At 55.1% G+C, this 20,275-nt stretch overlaps 5 protein-coding genes across 5 annotated transcripts; 1 reads left to right on the forward strand and 4 right to left on the reverse strand.

Annotated features, from left to right (window-relative positions):
- Positions 1-581: 581 nt before the first annotated feature.
- On the reverse strand, positions 582-1,838 carry JN550_006136 (uncharacterized protein; the record flags this gene model as incomplete). Its single annotated transcript, XM_049317841.1, has 4 exons — positions 582-636; positions 710-1,382; positions 1,479-1,587; positions 1,725-1,838. 4 exons carry the CDS (start codon positions 1,836-1,838, stop codon positions 582-584), a joined length of 951 nt encoding a protein of 316 aa, XP_049172022.1.
- A 2,052-nt stretch (positions 1,839-3,890) lies between these two features.
- JN550_006137 (uncharacterized protein) lies at positions 3,891-5,519 on the reverse strand (the record flags this gene model as incomplete). The annotated part of the gene is made up of 4 exons (XM_049317842.1): positions 3,891-4,933; positions 4,999-5,192; positions 5,261-5,325; positions 5,403-5,519. 4 exons carry the CDS (start codon positions 5,517-5,519, stop codon positions 3,891-3,893), a joined length of 1,419 nt encoding a protein of 472 aa, XP_049172023.1.
- A 2,348-nt stretch (positions 5,520-7,867) lies between these two features.
- Positions 7,868-10,477, forward strand: JN550_006138 (uncharacterized protein; the record flags this gene model as incomplete). Its single annotated transcript, XM_049317843.1, has 7 exons — positions 7,868-7,987; positions 8,080-8,325; positions 8,523-8,619; positions 8,714-9,661; positions 9,711-9,744; positions 9,796-9,949; positions 10,013-10,477. 7 exons carry the CDS (start codon positions 7,868-7,870, stop codon positions 10,475-10,477), a joined length of 2,064 nt encoding a protein of 687 aa, XP_049172024.1.
- A 2,708-nt stretch (positions 10,478-13,185) lies between these two features.
- On the reverse strand, positions 13,186-16,721 carry JN550_006139 (uncharacterized protein; the record flags this gene model as incomplete). The annotated part of the gene is made up of 4 exons (XM_049317845.1): positions 13,186-14,006; positions 14,072-14,181; positions 14,232-16,102; positions 16,158-16,721. The coding sequence occupies 4 exons, from the start codon at positions 16,719-16,721 to the stop codon at positions 13,186-13,188; spliced, it is 3,366 nt and encodes a 1,121-aa protein (XP_049172025.1).
- A 557-nt stretch (positions 16,722-17,278) lies between these two features.
- JN550_006140 (uncharacterized protein) lies at positions 17,279-19,532 on the reverse strand (the record flags this gene model as incomplete). Its single annotated transcript, XM_049317846.1, has 3 exons — positions 17,279-17,381; positions 17,445-19,032; positions 19,100-19,532. 3 exons carry the CDS (start codon positions 19,530-19,532, stop codon positions 17,279-17,281), a joined length of 2,124 nt encoding a protein of 707 aa, XP_049172026.1.
- Positions 19,533-20,275: the final 743 nt, after the last annotated feature.

The following is a 20,275-nucleotide window of genomic DNA, read 5'->3' on the forward strand; positions in this document are numbered from 1 at the left end:
GTCATCGTCGTCGTTTCCTCGCAGGGGGGAGGGGACGGACTAGTTGACCAACGTCCCGTTAAGCTTGATTTGATCATCAGAATACCTGCCCTCATGTGCGCGATGTCATGGGAAAGGAGCGAAGTTGATTGATTTTGTCACTGCTCAACCCTCCCGTCCGTTTATATATCTGGCCATGAAAGGACGTGGGTTCCAACTACACTGCCGCGAGGGCCATACACATGCAAAGTCACGTTCCTAGCCGGCTACACGCGCAAACACATAAGCCGCGGTCTACTTGGAACAAGAGGGGCACACATGTCGAGGATCAATCATCGATGTCGGTATTTCATGAGGCCGAGGCCGCAAGGCGTAGCTGTGAACCGTATGCCACGCTACACGGGGCGGCTCAGTCTATAAAAAAGGGCAAGAGAAACAAGAAGCATAGAGCTGTGCGGCCGCGCAGCTGGTCAATAAAAAATGTCTATAAGGCAAAGCCGAGATCTGTTCCAGTCTCGCGCTTCTGCGTCCAAATTCCCCATAACTAATACCCAGACAGTGGGCGCAGCCGGACCCGTACTGCACAGTTCCTGAACGCCGTTTTAATGCTTAGCAGTGACCTTGTCACCGGTCAACTTCTCCACGTAGGTCTTGGCCCTGTAGTGCATCTGTGGTTAGCCAGATATTCTGTACCAAGCTGGCGCAACGGGAAAAGGGGGTTGAGACTTACATATCGCCCATGGCCACCATACAGACCGTCTGCCACACGCTCAACCCAATACGGGGAGCGACACCACGGTACAGGCCCTTCAGTCCGTTCTGCTGGTAGATGTACCTGGCGGTGCTGCCGACAGTCATCTTCTTGGGGCGGTTGGGGTCCTCGGTCTTGCTCTGCATCTCGACACGGATGACCTCGATGGGCTGGTTCCAGGCCGAGAGACCACCACCGAGGGCGGAGGCGAGGATCTTCTCGGCCGCGCCCAGCTTCTCGCCGTGCTCCTTGTTGGTCACCTTGCGGATGCCCTGCTCGGCGAGACGGGACAGACCGAAGCGGGAGCCCCAGTTGGTCATCTGGCGGATGGCGACGGCATTGACACCCTTGTTGATGCCCCGGATGCCCTCCTTGCGGTAGATGTCCATAAAGGTGGCAAAGGTGCTCTGGGGCTTGACGCCGCTGGCGGCGAGCTTGTGCTGGGTGATCTCGACCGTCTTCATGCAGGTGCAGAAGCCCATGGTGGCGTAGGCCTGAGCCACACCACCGGTGACACCTCCGATGATACCACCGCCGAACTCGTTGGCGCCAGCAACGCGGGCGTAGTACTCGGCCTCGGAGGCGACGAACAGGAGGACGGCACCCTTGGTGGACGCTTCGATCCAGGCCCAGGGGATGAGACCCTGGTAGTCTGCAGGGTGAGGCACATTATGTTAGCCGGCCGGGCAAAACTGGCCGATAGCCTGCAGCTGGGCTCGGGGTTCTGGGATAGGAGCTGGGAACTTACACCCGAAGAAACCACCACGATTCCAGATGCGGCCCAGGGCCGCGGCGAAGGAATCGCCACGGTTTGCAGCCATGGTGGTCTTGACGACCTCGAGAGGTTGGCCGAGGGTCTACCCGGGGAAGGTCAGCACATGGCACATGCCGGGGGGGGTTTTCGGGGGATTAGGCTCATGATTGCTGGGGGCGAGGTTCGCACAGGGCTCGGAAGGCGGGCAGACGGGAGGAGACGACGGGGATGAAAACGTACCGTGACCTCAAACAAGTTGAGGCCAGCGCCCAGCAAGAAGTTGGAGAACTTGATGGGCTTCTTCTCAAGCTTCTTCTCCGTCAAGGGAGGCATGGCAGCAGCGGTTGTCGACATCGCAAAGCTCTGGAAAAGGGGGTACAGGGCCGGACCGAGGCAGGAGGATCGCTCTTAGCGGGAGGAAGCTGATGGTTTGTTTGGTGATGGTGGGAGGGAGAAGAGGAGAAGGGGGCAGAGGGAGGCGGCGAGACGCTGGCAAGGGCCGTCAGTTTTGATCTCCAGATTGCGGACAAGGTGTCGCGAGTTGAGGACGGGCTCGGTGATGGTTGGGGACGGGCTAGTCGCCAGTAGTCGCAGGTGCCAGGGGGGAGGGTCAGCGAAAGAATGGGGCCTGGCTCCAGCAGCGCGACGGAGCTCTCCAGGGATTCCCAGGCGACCAGCCAGCTAAAAACAGGTTGGTTCGCGCGGGCAGAGTTGCTGGCAGGCAGGTGGTTCTCCCACCTCTCCCCAGAGCCAACCAGCAGCGACGACGGGTACATATGTCTACATAGACCGACCACAGTGGAAAACGGTATACCCTCGGCGCACGTGCATAAATCCTTCCTGGGATCCGACGGGCCTCGAGCTCAATCCGAGGCACAGCGTGCACCGGCCGGAGAACCAAGAAGTCACAGAACAGGCGATTCGGGCATCTGAAAGAGTGGGCGGCGGCGGGTTCCTACCACAGCTACGTTTGACAGCCATCAGACCCGTTCTTGGTCGTCTCGCATGCCACGGCCAAGGTGCTAGGTAACCAAACCCTCTACGCGTGTACGAGCTACTATGGCACAGCAGCCACGTACTAACGTTTAGTTACTATCTTTTTTTTGCCCGTCCATACGAAGCGCTCGTGTTCTCCACGGCGTAATTACCCGTTGGACTGAGCTTGCTTCCTTTTTTTCTGGGCCCTTCTCTGGCTCTTCGGGGTGTTTCCTTGCCATGGGTCGGGGTCATCATCGGGCATATTGGATAAGTCAAAGAAAGTAAGCGAGCGTGGTGCATGCGGTCAAGGCCCGTCCAGTGATGGGGGGTCAGCAGCCGCCGCGGTCCACGCAGCATAGGATACCCGGGGACGGGAAAGGGTCCACGGGTAAGTAAGTAGACTCATATCATGAGACGGGTTGAAGCGAGCGTTTTTCCCCCTTAACCTGACCAGCTTCGCCGGATTGATTGATGCTGCTAATTTCGCGAAAATAGTGCATACATACAGAACTATCGTAGAGGATAATTCATGCCGTAAATCCTGTAACATTGTTTGGCTGCGAAACAGCGCCGGGTTGACGCCGGCTCAACAAAAGCCCAGCTTCAGCCTTGCAAGCCCGGTATTTTGGGGAAGCCGAAAAAAAAAAGGGACGAAGAGGGCGCTGAGCGTCCAGTAGGCTTCGGCGCGCGCCCAGGCACGGCCCTCAACAGTCCCTAGGTTTTTTGCTAGCCGCCCAGGCGCTGTTCCTGCGGATCCCCCCAATCGGCGACGGACAGTCGATCAATCTGCACCACCCGCGCAGCTCGCCTTTAGCTCCCGTTCGAGAGAGTTGGCTTCTGCCGAGAGAGTTTCTGCATCCCGCGAAGTTTCAGTGCGACTGGGACAGCCTCGGTTGCGCGGCGGTTTTTGGTTGGCGATCGCTAGTTGATCGACGGCAAGACTTGGCCTGCTTCCGGGCAGAAATCAATGTATGCATGAGTAGTAGTATATACCGCAGGCCGATTACCGTGATAACTTAGGTAAGCCGTAGGGTGACCGGCTGACAACGCATTTTTGCTCAGAGAAGGCATCACGGGTGTTCAGGGGTATAATCTGTGGTTTGCTGAGATACAGACTGTATTACTTCGAAATGGCACTGAGTGTGCATATCCTCTTCAGTCACCAGCAGCGTACCAAGCAGACCAATAGTATAGGAAGACCTTCTATAAAGCATATACATATATATGTACGTTGAGACATTCGTGATTATATTGTACAAGTGCAGCGATTGGTATCATCAGGAGCCCACTCTAACACCCCGGAAATGATACTACACTGCTCTTGGTAGCAGGCCCATTCTATTCCGTTTTTGTAAAAACAAGAAAACAAAATCCCCCAACGTTACAATGTCACCCCACCCCTTGCGGGCGGCGTTCCTTCTATACAATTTACAACTTCTTGCAGATCTCGATCCACTTCTCGGTAGAGAAGGACTTGGGGCGCTCGATGGGGGCACCGACGGCGCGGTCAATGATGAGCTGGGGCAGGACACCAATGGCACGCGACACACCGAAGAGCACGGTGTAGTAGTTGGCCTCGGTCAGGCCGTAGTACTGCAGGAGGACACCAGAGTGGGCGTCGACGTTGGGGTAGGGGTTCTTGGTCTTGCCGTGCTCGGTCAGCACCTTGGGGGCGATCTTGTAGACCTGGCTGACCAGCTGGAACATGGGGTCGTTGGGCATCTTCTCCTGGGCAAAGGTGCGCTGGGCCATGTAGCGGGGGTCGGTCTTGCGGAGGACGGCGTGGCCGTAGCCGGGCACGACACGGCCCGAGTTCAGGGTGGACCAGAGGTAGTCGGTGATGGACTTGTCGCTGAGGTCGTCACCGACGGACTTCTTCATCTCGGTGAGCCAGTTGAGGACCTCCTGGTTGGCGAGGCCGTGCAGGGGACCGGCCAGACCGTTCAGACCGGCGGCCAGGGACAGGAAGGGAGAGCTCAGGGCACTGCCGACCAGGTGGGTGGTGTGGGCAGAGACGTTGCCACCCTCGTGGTCGGTGTGGATGGTCAGGTACAGACGCATCAGCTCAACAAAGTCGGCGTTGTCGCCGAAGCCGAGCTGGTTGGCAAAGTTGAACGAGTAGTCCTTGTCCTTCTGGATGGCGGCGACCTTGCCGCCCTTGAAGACGTTCTGGTAGATGCGCGAGGCAATGTTGGGCAGCTTGGCGATCAGGTCCATCGAGTCCTCAAAGGTGTAGCCCCAGTAGTCCTTCTTGTTCATGCCCTTGGCGTAGGCCTTGGCGAACGACGAGGTGTGCTCGAGAGCGGTGACGGCAAGGGAGAACTGGGCCATGGGGTGGAGGTCAGAGGGGCAGCGGTCGATGAGCTCCTCGACGAACTTGGGGATGTCGGAACGAGCGGCCCACTCGGCGGACAGGTCGCGGACCTGCTGCTCGCTGGGGACCTCGCCGGTCAGGAGAAGCCAGAAGAGACCTGCGGTGCTCAGTCAGCCAGCGCTCCCGTGCAGAATCGGGTTGCTCCCGAGAGAAGTTCCTTACCTTCGGGCAGAGGCTCCTTGCCACCAGGGGCCTTGGGCAGGATCTCCTGGCACTCAGGAATGGTCTTGCCGCGGAAGCGGATACCCTCCTCAGAGTCCAGCACGGAACCCTCCCAGACCAAGCTCTTGATGCCACGAGCACCACCGTAGACCTGGTCAAGAGTGACCTTGTCGATGACCTTGGAGCCATGCTCCCTGCACACAATTGTAAGATACCTGGGTTGGAACAGCTGGGTGGGTGGAAGCCAGTGGCGATCGCTTACTTTCGGAGGGCCTTGATCTCCTCAATCTTCTCAGGGAGCAGCTCGGCGAAGCGCTCCTTCAGAGTCTGGAACAGACCGTTAGATGCAATTCGGCCAGGTTCAGACCCGAACGTCAGATGGGCACGGGGAGGCATGTGCATACCTGGGTCTTGGCGGAGTAGCATCGCGCAGCCGTGAAGGCGGTGTTGCGGGCAGTGAAGCCGGGAGCTCGCAGGGAAGCTCTCAGAGCAGGCGAGCTCAGACGCAGTGCTGAAGCCATGATGTGTGTGGGATGTGTGATGCAGAAGAAGGAGAAGGCGATGGGCTTGACGATTGATCCGGAAAAGAAAAGTGAAGGGATCGCAGAGGACTAGGCCGGAAGAAAGAAGGCTGCCAGGTTTTACAGGAAATACCTCAAAGGTCTGAAGTCGGGTCGGCGGGACTGGGTCGGGGATTATGATGGGACAAAAAAAAAGTTCGTTCACCATGGACAACCTGGCAGCTTCACTTCGGGAATGGCTTGGGAGCGTGTGCCCGGGGCCGGGGGTGCCACCTGGACTTGGAGCGCGTTCCCTACGGCACCAGCACCTTTAGTTTTGCCCAGGGGGGAGGGCCCAGGCACGTAGGGAATTAGAACTACCTGAGCTGGAGGTCGGGTATGTAAGTTGCTCTCAAGGGGGCCCCCGTCTCCACTGGCACACATCCATTCCCCAAAGCTCAATCAATCAATGCTCGCGAATCCTTCCGCGCACCACCAACAAATTCCGTGCAATCCGCGCCGCGCCGGCCGACGCAAACCCCCAATCGGTTTTTGGGCTGGCCGTTATCGCGCCGTGCAGCAGGCAGGCTGACGTCAGGTTGGTGGCTGCTCTTATGTCATCATTGGCCGGTATTCAGAAGAGCTGAAGAGCGTGGAATCTTTCTCGAAGGCCGGTCGCTGATCCGCATAGCACGTATCCTCAGACAAAACATAGCCATAGCTTCCGGCAGAAGAGTGGCGCCGCTCCAAAAACAAGGGACCCTTTCTACTTGATTTAGAGTGTTTGATGCAGATGCCATGTCAATGCCATGTCTCGAGGGTAATTTTTTAAGGTTGGCCTTGTAGAAGACCGCTCTGCCGGTACAGCTGGAGTACCCCTAGACCCCTAGAGAATCAAACAAGCGTCTGTGCGACGCGATTCGTTACTTAGAACCTGGAAGGTGCTGTGCTATGTAGGGTGCTGTTGCATCGGGCAGGGCAGCTGTTGGCTACGAGTGTAATAGGCAGATGGTACTCGGTCTATAACTAGACGCCTAGCGTAAGAGCTCGGTGATGCGCCCAGCACTTTTGCGCCTGCTTCTCTGGTGGTGTTGAAGCCGAGGTAACACGCGGACACCAACGGACGGTCCAACGGAAACCCTGGACACGAGGAGCAGACATTGAATGGTTGTGGCTCTTGACGCAGGCCAACGCGGCATAGCTCTTTGATCTGCCTCGTTGTCTGACTTGAAGTATACCGGAAATACCTAGGGCGCTCAGTCAAACTCCAGTTGGCTGCTTCAAGCGCGACCCATGAATGTACCTTCATGTAAGTTGGCCCTCATAAAGAGAAATGGGTGTGCGGGTTACTGAGCGTCAGAAAGGAGGCAAACGCGTGTGAGAGAAGCTGCAAAGCAATCACAGTAATCACAGAACAAGAACGTGCAATCGAGACATTGAATCCGTCAAGGACATCAAACTTACTGGCCTTAAATGCGATCCTACGGATCACGAAGTCAGTGCTAGTGGACCTCTGGTGCATACCCGCCCGCACCTTGGGTGAACGCTCAAGCTCCTGCTTCAGCACGCTTCCTGCCACTGCCCCCCAATCACCCCCCAACCTTAGCGCTCGTCGCCCCCCGAAGCCTATTTGGGCAGCGTGACCCACCGCAGGCCTGAGAAGGAAAAAACCCCATCCTCTCCACCACCGCGCCACCAAAATCCTTCTCTTCCCCATTTGCCATCTGTAACCTCCACGTCTCACCATCACCATCACCATCACCACCCACCCCTTCCCTCGTCCTCATCATCCACCGGCATTCGCAAGCTGTAGTCTCCTCGCCACGATTACCGCTCGCCGGATCTATTGCCGTCAATCCCAGAGCCAACGAGGCCTCTAATCTTGGAGCAGATCCAGGCTTCCCGTACCGCCGGGCGCTGCCCACCCTGATCCGACTTCGTAATCGTAGGGTATCCAAGAGAACAACCCACCAACCCCCTCTTCGTTGTCGCGCCGTACCGCGCAACGCTTCCTTGTCTAGGAAAAGCTGCTAGGCATCTCCGTGGGCCCTGAGCAACGACGGGTTCCTTTCTCGTGGTGTACACTTGATTTCTCGTCACGACCGCAGACCCGGGCTACAGATCCGGACGTTGACCCAAGAGGCTGGACTTGTAATTCCGTGATAACGGACCTCCTGCAATACGTGCCAATAGCCACTGCAACAAGATCCGTCTCGTGCCGAGTCGTAGAGAGATCGATTTTGCCTTCTCCCAAGTGTCTACCACCTTCCGGAGCACCATAGATAAGGGTTGCGCTGCGAGACGTTCGTGCTGGTGCCGTCAATAGCGCCCAAGAAGCCTTCACAAACACCCATACACACGCACTGAGGATGTCGTCGCCAGTAGCAGACCTAGAGGCGGGCTTGAATGCCATGCTCAATCTTAAACCTCCTGGAGTGTCAGGCTCACAAATCAAGAACCTCACTGCACTCTGTGTGGATAACATTCAGGTAAGATTCATTTGAGGAGGGACGCCACCAAACATAACCGTCCCTTGTGGGAAGACAACGATGCGCTGACTCTTCTTGCCTATTGCCTATAGTCCGAATCTGTCCTAATCCAGAAGATCTTTACCCACTTCAAGAAGACCCCTGGATCACACAAACTAGGCGTCCTATACGTCGTAGACTCTGTAACCCGCCGCTGGATAGACCATGCAAAGCAACAAGGCCAAACCATCAATAGCTCTGCCCCTGATGGAACTTACGCTGCCGGTGTGCATAGAGTAACAGAGCTCCTCCCTGTCTTAATGAATGACATTCTTCAGTCCGCTCCCGCAGAACACAAGGTACGCTACATCACATTCGATACACCACTGCTCGTAGTACTTGGCGACGAGGCGCGGCTTCGGGGGTCCTCTCATGCGCTCCATTCGATCTGTAAAGATCTTGGCCGCCGCCGCCGCCTTCTTACGCCCTACGTGACTAGATGCTGTACATTGAGATGACCAAGAGCAAACCACTTACCATTTCATCGAATCTGTAGGAGAAAATTAAGAAGCTTGTGGACATCTGGGAGAAAGGCTCGACCTTCCCATCTCCCATGATTGAGTCCTTCAAGGAGAAACTCAGCGCTCCCAAAAGTAGGTCTACCCTCCGATTACCCACGGGTATGGGTCTCTTGCCCATTATCTCCTGTCTGGAAATACTTGTCTAACATGCTTCGCCCTCTTATAGATCAGTCCACGACACCGGTTGGTAGTCCACCCCCTGGTCCTGGTCTTCCTGGTCTTCCTGGCTTCAATGTAGCTACAAATGCCAACCCGCCGGCGGCGGCACCGGCAGGTGCTCCGAGCGACATCATGGAAGCGCTCAAGAAGATAGCCCAGCAGAACATAGCCGCACCGCCGGCCAGCAACGTTATGCCACCGGCTGCTCCATTTGATTCCGCCTATGGCCGAAGTGTATCAACGCCGCAGAATGGCCCGGCCCATCAGATGCCTCCTTTGCCCGTAACTCAGAGCCAGCCAGCGTTCCCCTTCGCGGCCGCCCCTCCCCCTCCTGTAAGCTCTGCGATGCCGTACGCATATCCACCGGCTCCTACCTTCCCTGTGACTGCCAGTAGTCAGCCTAGTGGATTCCCTGGCATTGCTGCCGCACCGCCGGCCCCCGCGCCCACGGGAGGCGATCCTGCTGCCGCTCAGTTGATTCAGATGCTGGCCCAACAGGGCATACCCCCGGCGAACATTCCGACCTTTCTGGCCGCGCTGCAAAGTAATTTGGCAGCAGGACAGCCCGCTCCTGTGGCACCCCCTCAGCCTGGCCAGGTCACGTACAGTAACTCTTGGGGTCCGGATGGTGATGCCTCTCGTGATCGCCGTGACGTGGGCGGACGATCTCCCAATAGATATCGTAATCGTTCGCGATCCAGGTCCCCAGCACGGCAGTGGGGAGACGCCCGCGACTCTTCACGTGGTGGACGCAGTGAACGTGGTTATGGCAGCTATGGCCGAGACTCGCCTGGTCGTGCCCGCGATGACCGTCCCGGCTGGGGCCCCGACTACCGCCAGCGCAGTCCGCCCGGGCGGCGAGGCCACAGTCCGACACCTCCACAGTACGAACTCCCCAAACCCGGCCAGAAATGGATCGAATACGACAGGACCCTTCCCCCTGGACATATCAAAGGTAAATTCTACTTCTCACGTTTCACGACGATGTCTAACAGTATCTCTAGTGCTGAGCCGAACACTATTTGTCGGAGGCGTAACGTAAGTGTGCCATGTTTGACCAGTCCTGGTGGTAACTAACAAGATCTGTAGCTGCTCTGAAGCCGAACTACGGGGTCTATTCGCTAGACAAGGTCAAGTGCAGACTTGTATTGTCAACAAAGACAAGAGACACGCATTCGTGAAGATGCTGACTCGGCGAGACGCTGTTGCCGCCAAGGAGGCAATGGAGAATAGCACGTACAGAGTAAGTTTATCAGCCATGGTTTCTCAGAATGGCCGCTGTTCCTGATCACTAACACCGAGGCAGACAAGATGGGGTGTGGGCTTCGGCCCCCGTGACTGCAGTGACTACTCTACGGGTATCAGCGTCATCCCAATCAGCAAGCTCACCGAAGCGGACCGCAAGTGGATGCTGACGGCCGAATGGGGCGGCAGTGGCGGACAACCTATCGAGGGCGGCATGGTTGTCGAAGAGCCAGATATCGAGATTGGAGCTGGCGTTTCATCTAAAGCCATCAGTCGGCGCATGCAGACGGACAGAGGGGGCAAGCATGGGCCCAAGTCGAGTAGGGGCGGGGATGATGAGGATCACAACCTCGCCAGATGGCGCCGCAACAAAGACAACCGACGAGACTCTGACCGTCGTGACGACAGAAACCCAGCGAACGCGCAGCAGCCTGTCGTCCCCGAATTCCCGTATGGGATTACCACGGGCGCCAACGGAATGCCCCTATTCCCACCTGGCTTCACTTTTCCGCCACCATCGAACTAGCGGTTGAGTGTTTGTTTATTAACATCTTGTTTTCAACGAACTGGCAGTATCTAAGAGAAAGACGTCGTTCTTCCTATGGTACGCTGACCTGCCACAGCGAAAGTTTCGAGAATACTCGTTACTGTTACGCCGGCTTTCGCCGGTTCTACGCCATACCCCTGGTCATCAGTATGTTCACGCCGCAGTGGAGCGGCGACAATATATTGTCGCCAATGCTCATCCTGATAATTGGAAAGCGCAAAGACCACTTCGAGAAGGGCCAAATCATTAGGTAACCGAGATGGCAACTCAGCCTCTTCGGAGAGGGAATGAACCGCCAATGGGGCATGAGTGAGCAAGCATGCTTGTATAGGAATTTGTGTGGTTTGGGCGGCAGCAGATAGCTCAGATGATCCACCACAGTGTGATGAAGACGATGAATAAAGATACATTAATGCTAATCTTCCCTCGCACCCTTTGTCTGAATAAAACTATCACTATAGCCCACTTTAGTTTTTCTAGGTATCAATGAGTTTTGCTGAAGAAACTCAAGATCTGGGGGTGAAGGCCAATCCCAATATAACTGTATAGACGCCATCATCCAGTCCAGGCACCTCGTGGCTCGCCGAGACAAACACAGGAGACAATCGCATCGTGGAATACTGACCCCGAACAGGGAGACCGGCTCATCTAATGCCAATCCCGAGCTTCCTCCAGGACGCGCCCCACTCATATTATTACCACGGCTTGATATAGGGAGACTGCGAGCATAGTACTGGGAGACAGAAAGCCCACCAAGCAACCCTAGCAATTTTTGATAGAGTTGACGATGGCCTAAGTAAGCAATAAGTGCTTCGTTGCACGTCTACCCTCTCTCACTCTATCCAGTGGAATCGCCTTACGAGCAAACTCATGCAAGCCACGAGGTTCATGTGCATCCCGCCCGACCAGTTGCTTATTGGGGCTACTGTAGGCATTCGACGTCGACCCTGCATCCGTCCATTAGCCTCGCCATAGCTCGTGTCCACTCTGGTTGGTGGGCAGGTGGGTATAGCTACGGTACCATCGTACATGAACACACGGGGTCCCTCCCCCCCTGCGCTTGCGTGCATTAGAGAGATGGGGCCGGATGGGGTTTCTTTCGTCTTTGGCATCTTGTCATCCACCTGAGCTCCACACAGTTTGCGGGTTTTGCTCCAAATCCCCCCCTGTATTACACAGTATGTATGTGGGTGGGCGCAGAGAGGGTCCGTAACATCGAGGCAATCTTGGGCCCTGCAGTAGTCCGGCTGCTGCTTGCTTAGTGGCGGTGGAGAGCTCTGGTGGAGCAGTATACTACTCACCCTGTTACGTTTTCTTTCCCAAATAAGCCCCCCCAATGCACAAACGCGGGATTTATCTTCTGTCGCGTGCCAACTGTAGCTGTTACCGCGCTTGTGGCTAGGCGCAGGCGGACCACGTCTGCATCCTCAACCCTTCAGCCCGCTGGTATAGTGCGCGGTATGCGAGACTTCTTTCCGCCAATTCGGGTCATGCCGGAAAGTGGCACACCGCCTTGACGTGGCAGCGTGAGCCATTTTCTTTGAGAAAAGAAGGTATACGCATGCCCGGGCTCAAGCACTAGCCTCTCCCTCCATCAATGTAGACCTAGAGGTGAAGACTGGAATGCGCGTATTGCTGGCCAGAGAGGAATGGTAGTTGTAAGCAGAGGCCAATGCGTTCCCGTCTGATATTCGAGCTTGAATGATGATGACTTTGGGTGTGTTATCTAACATTAAACTTCTCCTATCTATTGTACGTGCAAGCTCTGGCGATTATAATCAACAAGACAAGGGACAACTTTAACCAAATCAAGTTAAGGGGTCGCTGATGGCATGTAGATAGTTCCTCTCACTCATATTAAACATGCCTTTCTAGTTTATCAACGAAAATGTAAAATGAGAAGCAAGAGGTCAGCTCTGAAACTACTTTGAGGCGAATTACACCACTCTCGTTTCAATTGGTCATGATGTGTACATTGCTTCATGTGCTGCTCGTGTGCTTAATTACTTGATAGATCGTGCGTGGGTGGTGAGCCATGAGCGAGCTAGCTTACCCCGGATCGATCCCTGAGCCCTATCGATCTATTACTCGCTGACCGTCTTTTGTTAAAGAAATACCGCATTACCGGCACTTAGCACTAATCTGAGCCGCCTACACCTCACTCAGTCCCTCATCTGTATACCAAGGACGCTTCTGGAACCCTTCTAGCCCGCATTGCCAAGCAGCTCCCACTGAGGCATTAAACGGCGTCGCACCCTGTCCACGCGGAGGGATGGGGTTGAATCACCGTTTTCTAAGGGTTTGCAGGGTGCCAGATCGGAGATGGAGGTGCGTCAGTTCGCATGGGTATACTAGATCTGGGGTCTAGTTCTAATGGGGCCCTGACTTCACCGCCACTACATAGGTCCAAACAAGAGCATCAAGGGACCCAGGTTGAGCCATTTTGATCACTAGGATTCGTTGTCGGGACATATCGTTTGTGTAGACATGGCAATTGTAAGGGAGTAACTATTCCCACAGTGGTCTGGCGGCAAGGTACAATACGCTCGCTTTTAAAAGTCAAGGTTTTCGAGTGCCTGCGCAAAATAGGCCGAATAGCTGGATTAAAAACGTGTGTTTTCGACTTGGTATTCAATTCTGCCCAGGCATCTTAGCCCGGTCAAAGGACTTAGCCTCGTCATTGAATACTAGTCAGGTTCGTAGTCGTAGCCATAATCTGATTCTATCTCAGCCCTTTCCGCTTCGAGTTCCAACCGCGTAGGATTCAACATGAGTCGCTGTTGATGGGACCACGTAGCTATTAAGTTGGCATCATGGGTTTTTAGAGAGTCTTCGTCGGGTTCCTGGATCTTACGTAGCTTTCTCTTTTTCCGAGAAATGGAATGCCTCGTATTTTCCTGCTGATGCCTTTCAAAAGCACCTAGGAGCGGCTGCGTGGCATCCTCGTCTCGATGAGCCTCTGCGCGCAGAAGCCCTGTATTCATGTAGTGAGGACCTTGAACGGCGCCTATGGCGGGATGCGGGTGAACCACAAGCTCTCCGCGGTCGAGATATCCTCGCGCCCTTTCCTGCCCGAGTTGTAATGATGGTGCAGACGTGGCCGCACCGGGAGGAGGAACATCTGGATGAGGTATAAACGGCCTTGGGCGACGAATTGCTCTCTGCCTGCCTCCGACTTGCATTTGGAGAAACCTCGTATGTCCAAGTGGCGGCTTGTTCTGCTCCTCTTCCTTGTCCTTGTCCTTTTCTAGGCCAATGAGATGGACCTTTCCACTCCCATCTCCGATCACAAGTTTCGTGAAGTTTGGAGAGAAAGCACCGGCGGTGATCGGCCCAGGAACCTCGACTAGATCACGCACGTGTACGGCTTTCCCATGGCGGATGTTCCACACCTTCACCACACCATCGGATGATCCTGTGTAGAGTCGATCGGCGGTAGTACCCCAAGCTAGAAACTTGACGCCCACGTCTTCTAGCTCCTTCTCACCAAGGAGCTCCTCGACTGGATCTGTGATAAAAAGCAAGCCAAGATTAGTCAGGCTCAACATTTTGGAGAGTTGCGAGCCTGCTTACCGCCATGCTTGAGGACGCACATCGGCGAGTCGCTCCCAGCAGTGTCCCAAACATATACGTTGCCATCAGTGCAGCCAGCAGCTACATACGAGTAGCCCACACTATTAGGCCTATAAAAAGATCAGCTCTCATGCCGTTTACGCTTTGACTAAGCCCTCACCGAATGACTAGCTCGTTGATATCGACGGCCGGACAATCTAGTGCTTTCTTCACGCTATACCCCTCACCGGGTTTCTCGCGTGCAAAGATGCGTATTTGCGTCTTAACGTTGCTGTCGGTATTTTCAAGGGACATTGCCTTTGAAGTCGCTACAGCGAATATATCCTGAAACGGGTGCCACACGACTTCGAATACATTTTGCGTTGCCAAGCTGTTCACTTTGACTTGCGTCTTTGTGATGGTATCCCAAAGGCAGAGCTCGCCCGTGCTCATCTTGTCTTCGGGTATGTCATGATCATCACCAGTGAAGCTCCGAGGAGAATAGCCAATGAGTAGGAGATGCTGGACGTGGGGGGCTAGACCCCATCGTATAGCTGCAGGGAAATAACCCCATTTTTCTGACGGTACGAACTCTTCGTCATGGATGCGTGTGCATGAGTACGAGTCGAAAGCTTGCATATGTGGAGAGTCGATGTGGTAGACACGGATAGCATTCGTAGGAACGTCCGCTGCTGTTGCAACGAGCCCGGACGGGTGGTGCGAGGCCAGGACGAAGTTGACTCGACCGTCGTGCTCCCACAGACTCCTAGGCTCCATTCTATCGTTTTTAATCTTCCAGACCCTGACAGTTCTATCAAAGCTAGACGTGAAGGCTAAATCACGGCGGGCGTCGTAATCTGAGTCGACAACAGACGTATATAGCCACGGATCCTGGCTCTCTACCATCGAGTCAAGAGCGTTGTCGCCAAGAGCGACGACAGGGCGCGTAATGCGGTGATCAGGGAACGCTCGAAGGGTACCGTGGGATGATGACCCTAACAGCAGGTTTCCGGGCTTGTTATATTGCTGGTTATGGGAATCAGAATGGGTCGTTGTCCCACATATAAAGTGAGACTCCGAAACCCAACTCAGGGTTGCAATATCACCAGCGCAGTTAGTCCATTGGATATGGGGCTCGAGCTTGTCTTCGTGGTTTGACCTGAATGCTGTAGGGAAATTTTGATAGCGTCTGATGGACCCAAAGCCACGGTTTCCGGCAACCTCACGCGTATATAGAAGCGATGGCACGCGATCTCTCTTAGGGATATCATACTGGATATCCACACCATCTCGGCTTAGCGTCAGTGTTTCGGGGGTTGGTCGTAGCGTTCGATAAAGTTGGTCTTCCAAGAAGTTGGCGACATCGTCTGCTGTCCTTGTGGTAAGAGCAACGGGCGCCGGACGGTGTAGGCTTCGATAGTGCTCTCGATGCGCCTTGGTGATCTCATTTAGCCGATTAAGCTTTCTGGCTTTCTTTACAAGGTGACGCAGGTCGGTCGCGGGCGATCTTGTCACCAATCCCTTGGAGCCGTACAGCTCCCGAGCGGCGTACTGCAGGTATCGTATCTCGCTATCGCTGAAGTCGACGTGCAGGATAGCCGGCAGAGGTAGGTCTGAATCTTCAGGACGGATGTATCGGTCGCGACTTAGCAACTCTTGTCGCACGCTATGGGCCAGGTACGGCCGCAAAGACAAGCCAAACCATTTGTTACGGCTCTGACTGGTACCACTCTGGGGTCCTGTCTTCTCCATTGCTTTGCCTGGCTGCCATTGCGCAGTATTGGCCGTGGACTTCGAGCATGTGGACGTCGACGGTCGTTGTTTCGTAGGTGAACGTAAAGTGAGGGCAGGTAAATGTATGGGTGCGTCGAGACCTGTATGTGTCAGCCGTGATGTTGTCGGCGCATAGCTGCTAGCTGGGGCAGCGGGGTGCGTGGGTGCAAAGGCAGCATTTCGCACGCTGTCGCCATTCACCAACGAAGGTTTCGTCTCTATGGAGGGCAGCACCGTAGGCGGGCCATTCTGAGGGACAAGAGTTGGTGATAGTCGTTCCTGTTTGGATAATTAGCGAATCTCCCGGGAGTGATTCAGGCACAGATCGTCTTACAGGGCCATCTCGTAGCTCAACTACCAGGCCTCGTATCTTCCTCCGTAGGGCGGCTTCGAAAGCCTCGGAAAGGTGGCCTTGGCTGCCTTCCCAGTGTTGCCCAAACCCGTCAGACACGACTCGCTCTGAGACCTTGCGGTGAAGGACGCCCCAGCGCTCCCCATCGCAGCCCGGTGCCAGCTGATATATGGCTTCGTCGATCGCGGGCCATAGCTTTCCAACGAGATATGCCTTCAGCCTCTCGCCGCGGATGTCAGGCGAGAAAGTCTCGCGGGTCTTCGCGCGTTTGGCCGGGGGAAGTGGGAAGCCGTTCGGTTGTGGTCTTGGAGAATGCTCCTTCTTGTGAACGACAGGGCAGCCAGTCGCTTGCCGAGGGACCTGGGCGTCTGCTCGAGATGGGGATGCCCCAACCAGCTGGCTGTGAGCCCGGGCGTCGGGTGGTCGCGGTCGTGGGGCTGTTCGGGGTATGGTCGAGGCTGCATACTGCCCACTGAGGTCTTTAATGCCTTCATCGTCATCGTCCAAGGTCAGATCGATGAAGATGTGGCCGTTTCCAGCAGCCATGGCCGCCATCCATCTCGGATACGCGTCGTCCGTTTAGGTGGTGTAGGGATCAAGCTAGGTAAATGTGGGCTATCTACTAAATTCTGCTAATTAACCGTAAGTAAATTTACTTCTTAATTATTTAAAGCTACGTACTAACGTTTACTAACACGTACTTTATAACTTCTTAAACGAGAAGGAATATTAAAAGGTTGCGCTTTCTTCTACAGGGTAATCTGTGAAATGGGATTCTCAACGCAAACGCGTCCCGCCATTCCTCGCGTCATTCTGCCTTGGCACGTGAGGGATGCCACTCTTAAAATACTGGTTTAACACACTTTTTTAATAAAAATGGCAATTACGACCGCATCCCTACTTACGTTCAACGTGCATAACCTGAAAACACGATAGTTGTGGTTGTTTCCCTATTTAAAGCCCCCTGAGCGCAAGTGTGCACATCATCTAAAACTGTTACATTTCTTCTAAGATCTCCCGAGTGTTTGAGCTATGGAAAAGACAACTATGATATACATATAATGGGCTACAGCCCTGTCCACATCGACGAATGACCGTGACAACTACAGGTTCGCCTTGATCGGGTTCTCTGCGTTGACCTCAGCATACATGCGGTCGATTTCACCCCGGAACCGCTTAGCGGTTTGAGGTCTCTTAAGCTTCAGGCTGGGAGGCAGTTAGCAGGGATTTTCCCGAAAATTAGGAAGGAGGCTTCAGGTAGAAACTTACGTGTGCGTCAAGAGCTCGTTCTCAATGGTGAAAGGCTCAATCTCCAGCAGCGCATTCTTGACACGCTCGTAGCCGTTGAACTTGTTCTTACGGCCAATGTCGTCCAGGTGCTTGATAAACGCCTTGACCACCCTCTGATCCTTGGCGGCTACCTTGACAGCCGCCAGGTCATCCGCCGCAACCGTCTTCTTCAGCGTCTTGCTGGCAAATGGTGCGAAGTTGACGGGGTCGATACCAAAGACACCAACCAGGTGTGACTGTGTTCCGTCGCCGTGGACATACGCCGAAGCGATAAGGTTAGAGTTGCCCATCAAGACGTTCTCGAGCCGCTCAGGGGAGATGTACTCTCCCTGCGCCAGCTTGAGGACGTTCTTCTTACGATCAATGATCTTGATACGTCCCATCTCGTCAATCTCGGCAACATCGCCGGTGTGGAACCAGCCATCTGCATCGAGCGCCTTGGCTGTCTCTTCCGGGTTCTTATAGTACTCGCGGAAAATGGTGGGGCCTCTGAGCAGGAGCTCTCCACGGGGGTGAGGCTTGTCCGTCACCAAGTAATCAAGTTCAGGCTGGGACTCGAGGCAAACCTCGTTGCCAGGCGCCGGTGGGCCGATGTTGCCGGTGGTGAAGTCACCTCTGAGCTGATAGGAAGCAACAGCGTACGACTCGGTCAAGCCGTAGCCCTGGGTGAAGAAGTTGCCGAAAGCGGCACGCAGGAACTCATGGACGGCAGGGTCGAGCGGCGCACTGCCACTGACCATGGAGTGACAACGCTCGAGACCCACGGCGGCCAGGACCTTGGGGGTCCAGATGCGGTCGTAAATCAGGTGCTGGTTGTGGGCCTTGCCAAGCGGCAACTTCATGCTCGCCTTCTTGGCCTCGACTACTCTGCGTGAGAGAGCGCCCTTGAAACCTTCCGCTTCAATAGTCTGGGCCTTGATGCCTTGGGCGAACCTGTTGTAGAGTCGAGGAACAGAGATGAAACCGGACGGCTTCAAAATTTTCAAGTCGTCAACAAGCTCGAGTATGTTGCCGTGGAAGAAGCCTACTGCGGCACCTTCAGCGAGTGAGGTCTGGTCAACCATGCGCCCGTAGATATGTGCGAGGGGCAAGTATGACATGGACGAGTCCTTGTGGCTCATGTTGCCGGAAGTACGAGAGCTGGTCACAGCCGCAATACAGTTCCGGTGGGTCAGAACGACGCCCTTGGGATCGCCTGTGGTGCCTGACGTGTAGTTGATGGTGAGAACATCCTCGGGGCGAGGCGCGCGGTAAGGGTGCGCAACCTTCTTTCCGAGTTCCTCAACGCCGTCCATCGACCAGATTTGAACTCCATGCTTGTTGGCGAGGCCATTCAATAGTGCCAGCTTGGAGTACCCCTCTTGCTCTCCGGCATCCAAGCTGTCTGCACAGATGATCAACTTCAGATCTGGGAGTCGAGGCGCGATTGCGAGCAAAGTTGGGATGTGAGGCAACGAAGTCACGATGCAAGCGAGCTCGGAGTGCTTGATGATGAACTCGGAGGTGTCGGGTCCTAGCGTCTCGTATAGAGATACAGTATAGAGAGTCTGGGAGCTGAGCGCGATGTCTGGGCAGTGTCAGTATTTTTTTACCCTCAAAGGTCCCCGTTCAGCACTGCAAGCAAATCTACATACCAGTGATTTGCCATTCAGCTCGGTTCTGGCACCAGAGGCCGACGCCGAACTTGTCGGCTGTGACGCCCACTCTACGGTGAAGTTCGAGGATACCAGAGCCAAAGTTCTTGGTGCGCTCCGCGACTTGAGCATACGTCTGCCATGTGTACTTGTTGTCCCAGCTCTTGGTGGCCGCATTCCAGTGGCGAGTGCCCAGGCACCTATTGTTCGGGAACCGCTTCACAGAGTCCTGGAACAGGTCGTGGAATGTGTGGATTCCCTGGTCCCAGGTCTCCAGCAGCGGACTGTCCTTGAAGCGCCAATGGCGGTAGACTGGACTGCGGCCCTCGCGCTCAGAGCCCGGCAACGGCACAGCATAGGGCGAGCCGGGAGGCGGTGGGACGCTGAGCTGTGTCAAGTAGGCCTTGGCCTCGGTGTTGGGACCCAAAGCCATCTTTGCTACGGGATCTAGCTCTCGGGCCGAATCAAGTCGCTGAATGGGTGAGCGAGTAGCAGAGGGATTGCGTCGTCAAATATAGTCTGATCGATTTCGCCGGTGAAGCCGACCTGGGGGGTTGTGGGTTCGGTGACGTCGAAACAGAGTTGGATCAGCTCGAGAGCGCGCTGTCGTTCTGCAGGATTCTAGGCAATAGGGGAATTCAACGGCACCGACCACGGCAGCAATTTGGTTGATCGGGGGGGTGGATGAACGAGGTCAACCGGATCACTGAGAGATTCGCGAGGACAGCGAACATGTGGAAATGCACACTCTTGAAGAGCGTGCTGCGACTCGCCAGATCCACAACTTGCCGAGGCGCAACTTAGTGAGAACAGCTTCCGAGGAGGTTTGGCGGCCACCTGACCTGAATCAGCTAGGCGCCAAGGGTATTGCCTCATTGCCATTGGAGGACCACTGTGGCCAGAGTTAGCTGCCGGTCCAACCCCAAGCCAGAGAGAGGATCAAGGTCGCATAGGCTGGCTGGATGCATGCCAGTTGCAATCAAATAGTTTTGATTGACTGAAGAGACATAGTACTATACTACAAGCTAAAGACGATCCTCTGCGAATGGCCAACCAGTATAGTGGTTGATGTAGCAAAGCTCTGACCCTTGCTACATGATGCAGGAGACCGTTGCATCCTAGCCGATTGGGAGATAGCCGACAGGAGCCGATTGCGTCGTAAGCCTTATAAGACAT

This window comes from Neoarthrinium moseri (assembly GCF_022829205.1).
Source record: "Neoarthrinium moseri strain CBS 164.80 chromosome Unknown scaffold20_Wmoseri_CBS_16480, whole genome shotgun sequence".
Classification (NCBI taxonomy): domain Eukaryota; kingdom Fungi; phylum Ascomycota; class Sordariomycetes; order Amphisphaeriales; family Apiosporaceae; genus Neoarthrinium; species Neoarthrinium moseri.